The sequence below is a fragment of the Chelonia mydas genome, chromosome 5 (assembly GCF_015237465.2).
Source record: "Chelonia mydas isolate rCheMyd1 chromosome 5, rCheMyd1.pri.v2, whole genome shotgun sequence".
In the NCBI taxonomy this organism is placed as follows: domain Eukaryota; kingdom Metazoa; phylum Chordata; order Testudines; family Cheloniidae; genus Chelonia; species Chelonia mydas.
The window spans coordinates 60,007,925-60,025,231 of record NC_051245.2 but is presented as its reverse complement, the minus strand read 5'-3'; the positions used below and the strand labels follow the sequence as shown (position 1 = coordinate 60,025,231).

At 43.5% G+C, this 17,307-nt stretch overlaps 1 protein-coding gene across 9 annotated transcripts in view; it reads right to left on the bottom strand.

Moving 5' to 3' along the window:
* The window catches only part of RHOBTB3 (Rho related BTB domain containing 3), a 73,660-nt gene extending 56,402 nt beyond the window's left edge, over window positions 1-17,258 (bottom strand). For 4 of the 9 annotated variants that reach the window (XM_037903258.2, XM_037903260.2, XM_043547694.1 and 1 more), the window contains exons 1-5: window positions 17,010-17,180; window positions 16,133-16,285; window positions 9,413-9,638; window positions 8,390-8,464; window positions 1,227-1,419 (exon numbers count right to left, since the gene is read on the bottom strand). In XM_037903258.2, coding sequence (XP_037759186.1) covers window positions 1,227-1,419; window positions 8,390-8,464; window positions 9,413-9,638; window positions 16,133-16,161 — 523 coding nt within the window. In that variant the 5' untranslated portion in view covers window positions 16,162-16,285; window positions 17,010-17,180. Of the gene's footprint in view, window positions 1-1,226; window positions 1,420-8,389; window positions 8,465-9,412; window positions 9,639-9,745; window positions 9,978-16,132 lie in introns of all 9 variants that reach the window. The other 5 variants (XM_037903259.2, XM_043547697.1, XM_043547696.1 and 2 more) reach the window with 4 other exon arrangements.
* Between the last annotated feature and the right edge of the window lie 49 nt (window positions 17,259-17,307).

Genomic DNA, 17,307 nt, shown 5'->3' with positions numbered 1-17,307 from the left:
GACATCCTCAGGGCCATAACTAGGGCAGGGCAAGAGGGTGCAAAAATGGGGCAGCACACCATCTGGCCCTGAGGCATCAGCTCCCCTTGCAGGATTGGGCCCAGAGGCATTAGCAAGAGACCAGGGTGCTTGGCACCCACCTTATCCGACACACTCGCAGGTCCAGTGACCCTGGCTGGAGCAGGCTCCCCGGTACTAGGACCACGGCAGCAGACAGGCAGCATGGGTTGCACAGCTGAGCCACCTGAAGAGGCAGGAGACCAGTGGGTATGGGGGGCGGGGGGGGGAGGGGACTTGAGGGGGTGCAGGGATGGGTGTGTGGTCAGTGCATGGGGGAGAGACTCTAGGTTGGGGGACTGGTGGCAGTCCCTGGATGTGGGGCTAGATATTGGGGCACAGTCCCTGGATGGGGGAGGGTCTGGAGAGCAATCCCTAGGTGAAGGGCTGGGTTTATCTGGGGCAGTGGGGGACTGAATGCTCGAGGGGGGCCATCCCTGGGGAGGGGAGGGCATTCTGCCCTGGACAGGGCATCCTGTCTCTGCATTATATGGCTGTCATATAACAAATACTAAAAACTTTAAAAAAAAAAAAAAAAAAAAAAAGAGGATGTACAGGTATTTTTATATATGAGTGTGGATGCAGCCCACATAACACAGAGAGCTGCATATGCAGTCCACAATGGTAAATAGGTTGAGAACCACTGCTCTGGAATATAGAGCACACTACAGTTATGTGTTTAAATCAAAACTGATGTCTAGAGGCTCCACAAGATCTTGAGTACAGACTTGATCTCTCCCCACTTTGTAGTCAGAGGGGTTAGCCCTCCTGTCCCAGTGTCACGCACCGTAACACACTGTAGTTCTTAGTCCCTCCAAGCTAACAGACTTTTAGCTCCAAAAGCAGATCCAGAGCTCCTGGTTCAATTCCTGCAGATGATGAGCCATGCAGGAGTGTTATTTGAGAGAGATCAAAGCATATTATTAATTTTCACTGTCTTTATTCAACAACAATTTAAAAACGCATAATATTGATATTAAAATTAATCAGTGTCAATCTACAGCACCTTAACACATCACATCTTTTTGTCAATGTGACAAACTCTGAAGAAAACAAAAACTTTTTACCATGACCGGACTGAAGATGTAATCAGACTTCATTGTGATTTACCCAACATCTAACTTCAAGGTAATATTTCAGCTGTTTATAATAGGAGATTTAATACATACCGCTTTTTCTTGCGCCAACAGCGGAAATTATGACTGGAACTGAACAATGATTTAATGCTCTTTTTATCATTGGAACATAACTGTCCTTTACTTCTTGAAATGAAGATTTGTCATTTACAGAGTATTTAATCACAATGATATCAGCTCCTCCAATAAGATTTTGAGAGGTGTACCAGTCACTGTCAAAAATATCCTACAGAGGGGAAAAAAAAATGCATCAAGAGTCTTTTTTATTATTATTATTTATAGGCAAGAGAGAGTGTCTATACAAATATTCTTGCACACAAAAAAACAGATAAATTATGCTTTTGAACTGACGAGATGCAACAAATAGAAGAGTGGGTTTGTGTTTTGTAATTTTTCTGTATAATTTTCTTGTCTGGGAAACAATTTTTGCACTAATAGTAAGCTTATGAATGCCTCAAATCCTAAGAAAGAACAGCAGTTCAAACTCACAGTATTTTTAATAAGCACTGCATGCAGAAATATACGTTGCTCTTTAAATCATTTAACTTCAAAATTGTATTACTAAGGAAATAAAGCAGTGCCATCAGCTTCAATTGTAAAAGTATGCAGTAATTTCTATGATATTGTTAAAGTACTGTATGATCTTTTTGGGTGGATACACAAACACTTTGCTGTGTACTCATAGAACTTTCAAGGCAAATTTTTAAAATTTACACTGTATATTTCTATTAAAAAGCCTGCACAAAAGATTCTGGTGTATTGACTAACAAGCTACCTATTAAGAGTTTGCAGTTTATAGACTATATAATAACTGTACATACGATCTCCAGTTCTGGTTACAAGAAGTAACTATGGTTACTGATTTATCACTGACACTTATAACAAGGTTTACACACTAAAGTTGTTTCATGATTCTAATTAATTACAGCTAAAGAAAACCTCTTCTCTGAAGGCCTATCTACACAGGGACACTCAGGAAAATTAAGGAGAATTAACTAAAGCTGCAAAGTAAACATGCATAAATTAAAACATTAAATCCTGTGTGGATGCTCTCATTTCAGAGGTAAAGTGGCCTTTGTTTACCATGCTATAGAGAACTAAGGCCATTTTACTTCTGAATGAGAACGTCTACCTTGAAGGGTTAGACGTGCTTCAACTTGTGCATATTAACTTCACTGTTTTAGTTAATTCACCTTACTTTTCCTGAGTCCTGGTCCATTCTACAAGCTTAAGTCAATATAACATCGCTCAGAGGTGTAGATTTTCCACACCCCTAAGCAATGTAGTTATATTGACCTAACCCCTAGTGTAGACAGCACAATGTCAACAGGAGAGCTTCTCCTGTCGACATAGCTACTACCTGTTGGGGAGGTGAATTACCTAAGTTGATGGGAGACGCGCTCTCATCGGCAGAGGTAGCGTCTTCACTAAGCTCTACAGCAGCACAGCTGCAACAGTGCAGCTGCGCCACTACAGTGCCGTAACTGTAGACAAACCCTAAGTATCCCTTTGCTTTAACCTTCCTGAGTGTCCCCATGTAGACAAGCACTGAGTCCAGAGAAGCGGAGAGCAGTTGAGCCATAGTAGTCTCGAACACCGTTTGCAACACTTTCCTCTTAAGACAGAGGAGCTAATCAGAATTCCTGTTCAGATGGCTGTTCAAGATTCCTGTTCTCCTGTCTGCAGTGTCCTATACTGCCAATACCTGTTTTGCAGTGTTGCTTTTGATTGGCAATCTATTCTTTTATTTCCATTTTTAGTAGTAAGTTAAAGGATTCTAGATTGCCAGTCTGAAGAGGGAAGTCTGTTTTATCTCCACTCCCTTCCCGTCCCTCCCCCACCCCCCAAAAAACCAAACAGGGTAGGCAGCAGCATAATGAGCTTCTGCACCAAAGTTCCGCATTGGTGACCTATAAGGGTCATCTCTAGGTGAATAAGCGGGCAGTTGTCTATATGACATTTTATCTATCCATGCCCTCTCTTCAGAGATTGTCACCCTGGATACTAATCTACTGAGAACAGGGGAATAGTTCTCATATCCTATTTCCAATCTTATGTACCAACCAGTTTAATCTCACAGTTAGCCTAAGGATCACTAAGCTGGAGAACTTCAAAAGTGGTCCCAGCAATATGAGAGCAGCAAAGAAGATCTCCCAACACTCTAAACAGTATCAGGCAGGAGAGGAAACCAGAGAACCACAGGAAGCTGGAACCAAACAAAGCCAGGGATGAAATAAGCCACAAAGCAAAGGAGGAAGGAAAGCAAGGAGCAGAAAATAAGGCAAGGATGGGCAACTTTAAGGTAGTGGAGGGCCACAAAATCCACTAAAACGATTTGGCAGGCCATACTTTTTTTTTTTTTTTTTTAAATTAAAAGAACCTACATATCTTATAAATCTGAAACGTTTGCTACAGTATACGTGTAAACATACAATTAATTGTGTATTAACAGTGTAAAACCAAAGCGTTCTTAAAATATAAAAACCCTTCAGAGCACAACCTTCAAATTAAAAAAAACAAACAAAAAAACACAACACACCCCAAAACCCAACAGTTTACACATAAATCTTTCACTAACCTTTTTTCAATGTGCTGAAGAGCAGGGGATTAATAAATGAAAACAACAAAGTAAAACATTCTTAATGTTTTTTCTCCACTGCCCGGCCATTTTCTTTCATGCCATTCTCTTTCATGTCAAAAGGGAAGGAGATCTGCCACTGTGCCACCCAGCTCTGGTTATTGTCTCCTCACTGGCAGAAATGCTCCCTGCCCCTCAGCAAAGTGGACAACGGGGCTGGGCACAATCATATTGTGGGAGCTGGCAGCCAATTATGTTCTTATCAGACGAAGAGCTTGCCAAGCCAAATGTGTGGCAGTCTCATCAGCAAAGTTCAGAGCCCTCAGACGACCATCAAATATGATCAGAGGGTGGCTGTCAGCATTGAGACACATTGTCTTCGGCCACAGCTTCACATGGGATCCCTTCTTTGGCCCCACGTGTGAATGCTGGCTGCATGTTACCCTGGCCCATTCAAAACCTGTTCAGAAGGGCCCATGAGCAGCATGGCAAATCAAAGCCAGATATACACGTGGTCAGGTCAGTTACAAGAGGGGAGCCACTGGGAAAGCAGTAACCAGAGCCAAGGAGTGTGGGGCAGAGCCCTGCTCCAGCGTGAGTGACCGATACATGGTTGGACCAATGACAGGCTATCATAAACATACAGGTAAGGGTACCATAAAATCCCTCCTTTACCTGTAAGGGGTTAACAAGCTCAAATAACCTGGTTGGCACCTGACCAAAAGGACCAATAAGGGAAGAAGATCCTTTCAAATCCATTTTGTTTTTGTGCCTTTCGTTGTTCTCTCTGGGACAGAGAGGACCAAGGCAGAAAAAAAAAAAAAACCACACACCTCTCCTAAAACCCTACCAGAAATAAGAATCTACATTACAAAAATTGTAAGTAAAGCAAGGAAATGCATTAGATTATTTTCCCTATGCTAAGAGGGAGGTTTATTCCTGTTTTTTGTAACTTTGAAGTTTTGCCTAGAGGGGAATCCTCTTTGTTTTAAACCTTATTACCCTGTAAAATTACCTTCCATCTTGATTTTATAGAGGTGCTTCTTTTACTTTTTTTCTTTAAAGTTCTGTTTTTAAGAACCTTATGGGTTTTTAGTGTCCTAAAAACCTAAGGGTCTGGTCTGTGCTCACCCTCTTTACCTATTTGGTTGGTATAGGATTCTCAAGCCTCCCCAGGAAAGGGTGTGAAGGGGCTTGGGGGGATATTTTGGGGAAACAGGAACTCCAAGTGGTCCTTTTCCTGAATCTTTGTCTAGCTCACTTGCTGGTGGCAGCAGTACCATCCAAGGACAAGGAAGGAGTTGTGCCTTGGGGAAGTTTTTAACCTAAGCTGGTAGAAATAAGCTTAGGGGATCTTTCATGCGGGTCCCCACATCTGTACCCCAGAGTTCAGAGTGAACCCTGACACAGGCATTGCAACCCAGAGCATGGGCTCCTGCTCCCAATCCTGGGCTTCACTCCAATTCCCAGAGTCGCAGACTATGGCTCCATCCCATGCCACCTAGCTCTAGTTACTTCCTCTCTGTTGATCGAGGTGAACCCTACCCTCATCCACCCACTGCTTTGTGGGGGGAGAGGGGCCTGGCCAGAACCTGTCTTTCTTACCTCCCACTCAGCCAGCCACTGAGGAGGCAGTAACTGGAGCTGGGTGGTGTGGGCTGAATCAGTGCCTGTGCTGATGGGGAAGCAAAGTGGTCTGAGGCAGCAGCAACTTTACTAAAAGACATGCCCCTCAGAGATCCAGTTCAATTGAAAAAAAAAAAAAAAAAAAAAATTCTCAGGCTGTGACCCCACCTATGGGCAGGACAAATAAAATGATCTGGCAGGCCAGGAATGTTCCCCAAGCCACTAGTTCAGGGGTGGGCAAACATTTTGGCCTGAGGGCCACATCAGCGTTGCAAAACTGTATGGAGGGCCGGGTAGGGAAGGCTGTGCCTCCCCAAACAGCCTGGCCCGCCACATCCTGACTGCCCCCCTCAGAACCTCCGACCCATCAACCCTCCCTGCTCCTTGCCCTCTGACCACCTCCTCCCGGGACCCCAACCCCTAACTACCCCCAGGATCCCACCCCCCCTGCTCCCTGTCCCCTGACTGCCCCGATCCCTATCCACACCCCCATCCCCAAGAGGCCGCCTGGGACTCCCACCCCTATCCAACCCCCATTTCCCATCCCCTGACTGCCCCTGCATGAACCTCTGCCCCATTCAACCGCCCCCCCCCCGGGACCCCTGCCCCTTACCAAACCTCCCCGCTCCCTGCCCCCTTACCACGCTGCTCAGAGCTGCAGGAGCTTGCAGCTGCCCAGCCAGAGCCAGCCATGCCACCAGTGCTGCCCAGTAAGAGCGGTGGGCCAGAGCATTGGGGGCGCGGTGTGCTGAAGCTGCGGGACAGGGGGACAGCCGGGGGGGGGGGGGGGGGGAGCTCAAGGGCAGGGCAGGACGGTCCCGGCCTGTGGGCCATAGTTTGCCCACCTCTGCACTAGTTGCTCATCCCTGAGGTGGAGGGAGGGAAGAAAGATAGAAAAGGGCAGAACAGAGGGCTCAGAAGGAATGGAAAGGAAAAAGAAGTAGTATGATCTGTGAAGGGAGGTTGTGGGAATGACAGAATTGAAAATGGAGAGAAGAGTAATAAAAGGGAAGGAAGGAGAGAAAAGACAAGAGAAAACAGAAGTTAAGAGGTAGGAACAGATGAAAGAGAAAAATCACTACAACATACAGTTGTGACTGCTTTAATTCTAACTGGAATGTATTTTGATAACCTCAGATATATATTTGGTTTTAAAAATTGTTAAATTAGTTTGTGAATTAACTGCTATGTTCAAGTAAGTGAAACTATTAGCACTGACATGACCTAAATATAGCATTGGCAGATATTTGTATAAACTCCTATATAGTTCCTCACATGCACCTCTCGCCCACCTTAGGTAGCAACACTGTTGACATTCCAGTTCTTGGCCATCCCAACTAGAGACCGGCAATCATGCAGAGTTCTGCAATAATCTTGTGCAAGGAAAACTTCCTATAAGTTGGCACCAGAATCCCACATTTATTTTTGTTCAACAATTTACCCGCACAGCTGTAGATCATTTAGGATAAATGCAGTTGAATATGGAGACAAGGTGTCTCACACCTGAGATCAGTCACAAAACACACAGCCAACCCCTTTTCTCTAAATTATGCTGGACTGCATATTCAGATGCCAAACAGAGCTAATACAGACACAGCTGTAACATTAAAGGTTTCAGAGTAGCAGCCGTGTTAGTCTGTACCCACAAAAAGAAAAGGAGGACTTGTGGCACCTTAGAGACTAACACATTTATTTGAGCATAAGCTTTCATGAGCTACAGCTCACTTCATCGGGTTGCATCCAATGAAGTGAGCTGTAGCTCATGAAAGCTTATGCTCAAATAAATGTGTTAGTCTCTAAGGTGCCACAAGTCCTCCCTTTCTTTTTTGCTGTAACATTAAAGTAGATATTCACTAATATAGATAAGATCAGGTGCATTTTCCATAAAGAAACTACAGATGGCTGCAGTCTTATTAGTGACAACCATACATTAAACATCAGCCAATAGTTAGCACAACCATTTACAATCTCTCCAGGCCACTGTGATAAGACATGTGGCAGACAAGACCAGTTGAACAAATCACAAATGTCAACCATCTGTCTTATGCCTGACAGTGGCCCTTTTATGTCTAGTCTTAGTCATAAAGGCATGTGAGCAGATTCTTTAGAACTGTTCACTCACTAAATCTGCCAAATCTCCAGCCACCAGCAGGAGTAACTGCAAACTCTCAACCACCATAGACATGTGGCATTGAAGTGGCAGTGTCACCAAATATACCTAGAACCTTCAGCCTGCAGAAGACAGAAGTCCCCAAGGGATCCATCCTTGAAAAAAAAAAACACAAATAACCAGAGACAGCCTCAAGCGTAAGCAAAAAATGCTCATCCTACTGTTCTCCACACTTCACAAAGGGCTTGTCTATACTGGCACTTTACAGCACTGCAACTTTCTCACTCAGGGTGTGAAAAAAAAAAAAAACCACAAACCACACCTCTGAGCGCTGCAAGTTTCAGCACTGTAAAGTGGCAGTACAGACCGTGCTCCCAGCGCTGGTAGCTACTCCCCTCGTGGAGGTGGGTTTTTTTAGAGCACTGGAAGAGCTCTCTCCCACCGATGGTGCCGTGACTACACGGCCGCATTAAAGCTCTGCCGCTTTAACGTTGCTAGTGAAGACATGCCCTAAGAAACCTCTCACCTGCCCCAGCTGGGAAAGACTAGAGTAGAAGTTACACTGGCAGCATTCCCAGAAGCATGAAGTGGGTGACAACAATATAAGCTGCCACTGCTGTTCAGTCACTGTGATCCTAAGGTCTTCAGAATTCAAGTTTTGGTTGTATTAAGACATCCAAAAAATACATATGATTATAAAACTAAAACAAATTCCTGAATGTGTGACCGCTCTCTGCAAGCCAGGCAATAGGATGTTCTTCTTATACCATTCTCCATCTACCCACCAACCCGCCTCCCAATTTATCCTACTACTCTCCTACAGCCTCTTAATTAAGGGTTCAATTCTGCAACATTTATTTATGTTGAGCAGCACTTACTCACAGGTCTGGTCCCACTGAAGTCAACAGGACTACACATATAAGGGTGAGAGACTTTCAGACTTGGATCCTCTTTCATCTGAATTTTTTGATTAAAGCAAAATGATTGATCAAAAACACAGGCTACCACTAGAGAACAGCATGCTGACTAACCCAGGTCTTAAGCTACCAATGCTTCATCATGCATTTCTTACACTCAAAACTCCTGTAGACTCCAACAGAAGTTTTGGGTGTGCAAGGAACGCAGTATAAGGCCCCATATAATAATATTAAATTGAAACTAATGAAGTCACCAGATGGAACAAACATTTAAACAATTAAAAAAAATAAAATAAATAGTGCTCTGAAATGATCACAAAAATAGAGGAGGGTGCGGATTCTCTCACAATCTCACAAAAACAGAGAAATCAGTCCATTATTGCACATAATGGAAAAAAAACTACTAACAAAAGCTAAATTTATAAAACTATCAATTTTTTTTTTTTTTTTTTTTTTTTAACGCTTTTGATTTAGGAGCTTATTTTCTACACTTGCTCATTCAGTATATTAAACAGGAACCACCAGAAATGAAAATGAGTCCATATACTGTACCTTAGAACGGACCAATCATAAAATTTAAATCAATAATTTTCAAAGAACTGTTGTAGCAAAAAACATTCTGATCAAGAGTGATTTTCAAGCTTCACAAAACATTTTTGTTTTCTTTTGGATTATTTTCATGCAGTTTTCACTGAACAGAGTTGAAAAATACTACCTCCATATAGGTGCAATAGATTGGGACCCTGCTCATGACGGTCTTTTACTCCTGTTCCTCCAAGAGACTATCAGTATTTGTTTTGGTGGTTGTATTTTAACATTAGAAGTAAACTTCCAATCTTTTTAAATTAATATTTTGACTGGTTAAAATACCACTAAAGAGCTAAGACCATCAAAATCATTTAAAAAAAAATACCCCCACTGTATTTGGACTGAATTAGGAGTGGCTACAATGTTGATTGCAGAACATAGTTTCAGACTAGTCGCTTACCCAAAGGGGACAGTCATGTACCACCAGTCTGACATTTCCAAACACACAGGCTTGATATTCAGTAAACACAGGATTTCCAACATGGTTTGCAGAGTTCAGCAGCAAACTGCTTTCAGTCGCTGAAATGAGAGCACTTCTTCCAAGATAGGACCAGATCAGACTTGATTGCTGATTGTCTTCAGAAAATCCATCTCTCTCATTTCCAAAGGCTACAACATGAACAGACCTAAAAACAACAAGAAGTGCTGTTAGCGAAGACTGGTGAAGAGGGGAGAATGGGGGGGCTAAGAATATACTTTCATATCAAAACAAGAATATTAATCCTTCTCTAACCTCTTCTTTCACTAGACTAACACCCCAGGAGTCAACAGTGAGTTACATATATGATCTCAAATCCAATAGCAAAAGTGAAAAGGAGTGCTTTATAAATCACCAGCTTGTTTGGCTTTTTATTTGTCCATTTCCACATGTAGCTTCACAGATGTAACCTCAACGATTCCTGTCACATATTCAGTGGCTTTGGTGTGTTTTCAATGCTCTAACCTCCTGTTCAGTCCTTCAGCCCCTGCAAGTCAATGAATGTAACCGCATGTGACAGTAGCAGGACAAGCCCTTGCTATTAATCTGCTTCTGTTGTAGGTGAATTCAGCAAATATCCTCAGCAGCAGGCAGCCCCAGGCTCAGCCCGTCTCCTTACGTCAACCCTACCCAAGGGCATAATTCATACAATGGAGAGACTTGACATTTCTGCAGAACCAACATAATGTGGCCAGGTCAGCAAAGAAAGACAAAGGCTCTTCAGCAACAGCACATTCGACTGCATGGAAGGGAGCTGATTACATGGTGTTCTTCTGTGTCAGCATGGGGGTGGTGGGGGGGGAGAGAACAAACAAATATATGAGCTCACTGCCATCCAATCTGTATGAAGACAGCCTTCTGAACTATGAAGATCCTACCCAAGTAAGAGAAGATAAATGAGAGCAGCCCCTGCTAAGGAATGGCTGCAAAAAGAAAAAATGAAGTATGAAAGGCTGAATCTTTCTACTTAAGCAATTCAAACCTTTTACTTGTATAAAAGTATTTTTAACAGTTGGCTGATGGCCCTTTGAAAATGGGGTTTAACAGCACGTTAGCACTGAAACATACTTTTAGATTTTCTATAGCTAATTTTTAGGTCTAATAAAAAGATGCAATATTTTACCTGTGTGAAGAGGCATATTTTTGCCAATTAGATTCAGTCTAAAATGAAATGGTTTCTACCAAATAGCACTGCACATATTATGGTCTAAACACATGGGGGAGCGGGGAGTTGGTGTGAGAGTGTAAATAATAAGGTAAATATAAAACTGGCTATAGGAGGAAATTCTCTGCTCAGTTTGGCTAACGTAAATACAAAGAAAAAACATCAAATTATGTGGAATCACTCAAACATGATCATTCATAAAATAACCAATGGAATCATCAACAAAAACGCTCCCACTGCAGAATCTGGATTATTTAAAAAACACTAATGCAAAAATCAGTAAAAAACAGAAAACTGTATATGAGATACTAAATATAAATATCACTACACATGTTTCATACCAGTCAATTGTGAATATCCATACTGATTGGCTGGACCATTTTTATAAACTTCAGTGTCTGACCCTCTGCACTGAAGTCAATGGGAGCATTGCCAATGACTTCCAGAGGCACAAGATCAAGCCCTAACATATATGAAACACACATATATGACAACACCAAAAAATATTTAATACCTATTATAGCAATGAAATAAATTCCAAAAAATCTTTCCTCCTATTTTAATAGCTTTTATAAACTATAAATATTAGACTTTTACAGCAAAAGAGACCAAATGGTAGTTTTCTCAAAAATTTCCTCTCTTTTGTCCCACTTCCCAGGTTCCCCCACTGCAATTAACTTTGGCTTAGGAAGCTGAAAGACCACTGATGTAGTTTCCTCTTTGAAGTCTCGTTGCCCTTTCTTGGCAGTTCTTCTCAAGGGAGAGAATTTAAAAATGCGCCACATTTCTCACTTGGCCCTCAAAGTGGTTGGCAATGTCACCTAATACACCCTTCATTAGTAGTGAGTGATGCTGGATAAAAAGTCAAGTGAGTTAGTACCAAAACAATGCTTCGACTGTGTCCATTAATCCACTCACATAAAAGTAAGTAAAAGTAGCCCTTGGAGACTGAAGGTCTGAACAGAAGAGCTGGGGTTTGCAACATACTAGACTACAGTAGGACCAAGGTTGGGGAGGATGTTTCAGTGGAATGTTTCCTGTAACCATACATTTAGAAGCATGAACTGTGAATAACCAAGAACTCTGAAAATGGGTGACTATGAGAATAACCCTGAGGAAACATAACTGTAGTATGAATGAACCAGAACCCCAGAAGATGACTGGGTTTGAGACTGTGACAGGCTGTGTGAATAAAGTACACCCCCAAAAGGGTGAATTTAATTGTCCTGAAGTCTTGTTTGGCACGTGGGCTGTGAAGATTTTCTCCATTCTGCTTAAACAGTGCAGCTCAGTCATTTTTGAGCACTGGGTCCTGGGTTTGAAAAGGGAGGGAGAAGGAACTGGATGGTCTAGAGCAGGATGACCAGAGGGAACTCTCATTGTCCACTCCCCTCCCCCAGAAAGAGTAGAGATTACAAGTAAAATATATTACATTTTGTCTGTATTATCTTTTCCATGGAGGTCATTATGCATTGGGCTGCCTCCGTCCAGGTGACTTCCTTGTGCAAGCACAGCTGAGGAATTCCCTGGCAGTACAACTTCAAGACAACAACACTGCCAGGGTCTGGGGGAGAACTGTCATAAAAGAGAGTTGCTATAGAGCAGAGGTGGGCAAACCATGGCCCGCGGGATGGTCCTGCCCGGCCCTTGAGCTCCCGGCCGGGGAGGCTAGCTCACAGCCTCAGCACACTGTGCCACCAGCACTCTGGGCCGCCACTCTTGCTGGGCAGCACAGGCAGCATGGCTGGCTCTGGCCAGGCTGCGCGCTCCTGCTGCTCTGAGCAGCACAGTAAGGGGGGGGGGGGCTGGGTAAGGGGCAGGGGGTCCTGGGGAGCAGTCAGGGGACAGGGAGTGGTTGGATGGGGCTGAGGGAGTCCCGGAAGGGGGCGGTCAGAGGACAAGGAGCTGGGGGGGGGGGGTTCGATGGGTCAGGGGTTCTGAGGGGGCGGGGGCAGTAGCCAGGCTGTTTGGGGAGGCACAGCCTTCCCTACCTGGCCCTCCATACAGTTTCACAACGCTGATGTGGCCCTTGGGCCAAAAAGTTTGCCCACCCCTGCTACAGAGACTCAGAGCTTTGGACACCGCCCTAATCTCCTACAGACACTTGGAGATTCATTGGATTGCAGTAAGCCCTGCGGGGGGAACAAGTTCCAGCACTCAATGAAACAATATAGTAGAAAATGTTTAAGGGAATCTTTCCTGAGTTTTCCTCTGCGATCCCATTACATGGGTTTTTCTACAGGTGTGAGCTACTCAATGATCTGTCACAAAAGCTTCATTAAAATTTTAATATTGTAAATAATATTCACACATCCTGGTTGTTTAGGTTTCCTCAAACACGTACTTATGATCTAACATATGAAATCAATGGAACAGTGGTTTTGTATAAACACAACTTATTTACATGCACCCATTTTAATAGTCTCATTTAAGGGAAAAATTCACTCCTTTCCGGACAAAGCCTGGGTAATTAAACTTTGTGTAAGGAACTTGGCTGGGGTTGACTCTAACAGAATCTCTCCTTCCCCACCATGTGCGTAGGTCTAACAGATTCTGCCCCGTGGGCTGGAATAATGGTACACACCCTCTCCATGTCCCTACACAGAGGTTTGGGCCTTTAGATCTTCACCTGGCAAGCCATAACATTTCCTTCCACTCCCACCTATTCAAGAGTGGCAAGAACTTTAACTATGAAGAAGTCTATCTCCAGTATTCCACTAAGCTGAACAGGTACTTTTCCTGCACAGCAAGTCATCTGTTCCCCAAGTCAGAAATCTCAGACTGCCTGTCACTAAATTCTGCTGAAGAAGACTGACCCCTACTCATCTTACATATACCTTCCTCCTCCTTATAGGACAGGGGTAGGCAACCTATGGCATGTGTGCTAAAGGCGGCACGCAAGCGGATTTTCAGTGGCACTCACACTGTACGGGTCCTGGCCACCGGGTCTGGGGGCTCTGCATTTTAAATGAAGCTTTTTAAACATTTTAAAAACCTTATTTACTTTATAATATATAACTAAACTATTGTTGTACGTAGACTTATAGAAAGAGACTTCCTAAAAACGTTAAAATGTATTACTGGCACGCGAAACCTTAAATTAGAGTGAATAAATGAAGACTCGGCACACCACTTCTGAAAGGTTGCCAACCCGTTATAGGATGACAAATTAGCTCCTCTTTCTGTAATGTAACTGACCATTTCCTATTAATATGGGCATGCAAGACTGGGCAGAACATTGCTCAAGGCTTCCATTTAAAGCAAAACAAAACAAAAAACCCACACGCAAATATATACATAGTAGAAATCTGAACTTTGCAAACCACAGATGCTGAATTTAATCCTTGTGGGTCATATACTAGATCTGAACTTTGTCTACCAATTATCAAATACTTTTTAACTGGCTCTTCTCTCTTGTGTTTTTATGTTTCATTTCAGGCCATAGAGATATTGCACTACCCTACAGTGTGATGGGAGCCACATAATACAGTAGTGTCTCTTGGGCCCAAAGATTTTAGCAGGACGTAGAAGAGTCCACACAGAAAAGGTTCAAGAAAAAAAAGATTTAGATTTATACATGTTGCTCATGTGCAGTGAACTAAACAAGCTCATTGCTATTACCGGATTGAACTGCCACAAAAGGTCCAGAAGTCCTTTGTAAAGATTCTGTATTATGATTAAATACGTATTTATCATTATCAGATCCAGTTAAATGTTAGAAAATGTAAAGTTACCAGGAGGACAGGAATTTCAAACCAGGAATCTTGAATACTGATGCACTATGCACAGGATAAATCCATTTTACACAACTACATGCTCTGCTATGGTAAATTAGCAGCTATCATAGCAAATGAGGTACACTACATGAATATCCTAAACTAGAGATGCAAAATCTTACTAGCTCTAGTACATACCCCTCAAAGTGCAGGATTGTTCTCACTGTTTAGAGAATAATCCGGTTTTCTGTACAATACCATTGTTCTCCAAGTTCTCATGGAAGGGATGCAATATATTACACATTAAATGAATCTTCTGAAAGTATATTGATAAATGCAATCAGCATACAGAAGATTTGGATTATTTTTACAGTGTTTTAAGGAAAAATGCATAAATCAAAACTACTATTTATTGCATCCTTTTTAAAGGAAGCCTCCAACCACATTTTCATACTAGCAATCTGAAAGTTCAAAAAGCATTTAAGTCCATGTACTATGAATGTATTTGAAAATAGTGTTTATAATCACAGGTGGTGTTTCTAACCCTATTGGGGACAATATCATCATACTAAAAAGTAATGAAATGTTACCTCTATGTGTGATTTAAATCTGTTTCATATTGGTTATGCCACAGCATTCAGAGACCCTTTGCACTAGACATTGTTCTATTTTAATGCCGGTTTGACAATAAGAAGAAAAACTTTATGTTTAGTTTTGAAAAGTTATTTAAGTAGGATGGAAACTGTCTACCTTGTTAAATCCAAAACCCAATTTCTTCAGCAGTACTGAGATTGTGTATTATATAAAACTCAAACTGAGAAAATACCTGCTTCATACTAATCAATGCCTTACACTGTAGGCAGTAGCCCACGAAAGCTTATGCTCAAATAGATGTGTTAGTCTCTAAGGTGCCACAAGTACTCCTGTTCTTTTTGCAGACAGACGAACACGGCTGCTCCTCTGAAACCTTACACTGAAAAACACACTTGGCATCTCTGTCACACAGTCATGTCAAGCTATTCAGTATGGCAACAGTAGCAAACAATAAATCAGAGTATTTAGCTGAAAAAAAGAATTATAAAGGGGATCACTCTGTTTGGTATTTTGCAGCTATAGGAATTGAGCATGCCACGAACAATGAACATTGCAACCAGCAGACGCTTGTTACAGCTGCCAGATGAAAGAAATTGTAAAACACTGCGCCAGTCTTTGGCATAAGTCAGAAAACAATGACATATCTGATATCAGTGACATTTAAACAACAGATCATCAAATTGTCTCAAATTATTTCTGCTGATGTATCCACTGGAAATCTGCCAGACAAAAAGATGAACAGGGACAGATGTTCTTGGTTGCTGATGAGGGGAAAATACTGGTGACGAAAAGGAAAGTACAGCTGAGTCATGGATGAAGACTTCATTTTCCTAGAGGTGCTGGTGTTACCTGTGTCTTTCAGATATGACTTTTAGCCTCCTTTACTGCAGAGAAGACGGAGCTTGGTGCACTCGGTTAGTGTGTGATTCGACAGGAATTCAGAAGAGCTGATAGTTCTCCTGGTTATCTGATCCGGCATTCTTTATGCACACAGAGCTTCCACTGATGTCAATGGGAGCTTTGGGTGCGCAAGGAATGCAGACAGGTAAAAATTCTCCAAAACATTTAAAAGAGAGAAGCAGTGAGAAAGCATTTCAGATTATACATTTATTAAATTATTATTAAACATGGCTCTCTTTTTCTTAATGAAACAAAATAAAAGCTTACATCAGGCTTGGTTTTAGGGAGCCTGCCATCAGGAATGTTCTTCAGCTATAGGATGTGTCATAAACCAAGCGGCAGCCTTTCCTCGCTTCAGACAAGTATTGACATAAATGTCCCCAACTGCATGTCAATATTTTGAACACTAGAGCTGGAGAACTGAAATAGCATCATGAGTTAAAGCTCTGTAAACCAGGAGTAACTCCATCGACTTCAATGGAATCACACCACTGAAAAGCCCAGCAAAGTGGAGTCGGGTCTGGTGCACCTCCCACCTTTGTTAAACACATACACAAAAAAACCCAGATTATTTTAGTACGCTGGGCAAAACAGCCCTAGCTCAAACCACCCCCCACCCCCCCAAAAAAAGAAAACAAACCCCACACCAGAGCAACAGCAATGCCAGAGACAGAAACTCTTCACAAGGCTGGCCCAGATTATAGGGGCCAGGGGCGCTGTCAGCTCAGGAGAAGGGTGAGGTCCTGAGCCAGCAGCCTGGGAATGGTAAAAGCAGGAGGTGGGCTCCTAGGCTACAGCCCTTCCCCACACAGCTTCACCCCCCCTCCCCCTCCCCCTCCCCCTCCCCCAGCCAGCGCCTCTAGGGCCCTGGCCATCCAGCGCACTCGACAGGCCAGCCTGAAGCCTCTGCCCGAAGCCTCAGGGGCAAGCGGCGCGGCGAGGCTGCCACAGGGGCTTCGGCAAAGCCTGGGCCAAGGCGACGCGGCCCGCGTCAAACCCGAGCTGCCAGGCAGCCGAACTTTCCCCGCCTGCGCCTTAAATCCTTCAGTCCCCGTCCCCTTCTGCGGGAGGCGCCCGAGCACCGGCGACTCAGCGAGCTGAGCCCAGGCACTTCGCCCCGGCTCTCCCGCGTCCCCTATTTTACCTGCGTGGTCCCAACACGCTGCTGCGTGGCAGGGTTCTCGGGGCAGCGAAAAGCCGCTCGGCAGCAGAACCCGAAACCGCCGCGCGCTCCGGACAGCGAATCGCGGTCCGTTCTAGAGCATTCTCTGCCCCTCGTCGCGCTCTTTCCCTCTCTTTGTTCTGGCCGTTCAGGTTACTGGGCGCCTGCGCGCAGGCGCACAGGTGGCCTACTTCGCGCAGCCGCACCGCTTATTCCTTCAACCGCCGCTCTCCCTCGCGCTGCCGTCGCGGAGGTGTTGGTGTTAACGGTTGCTCGGTTC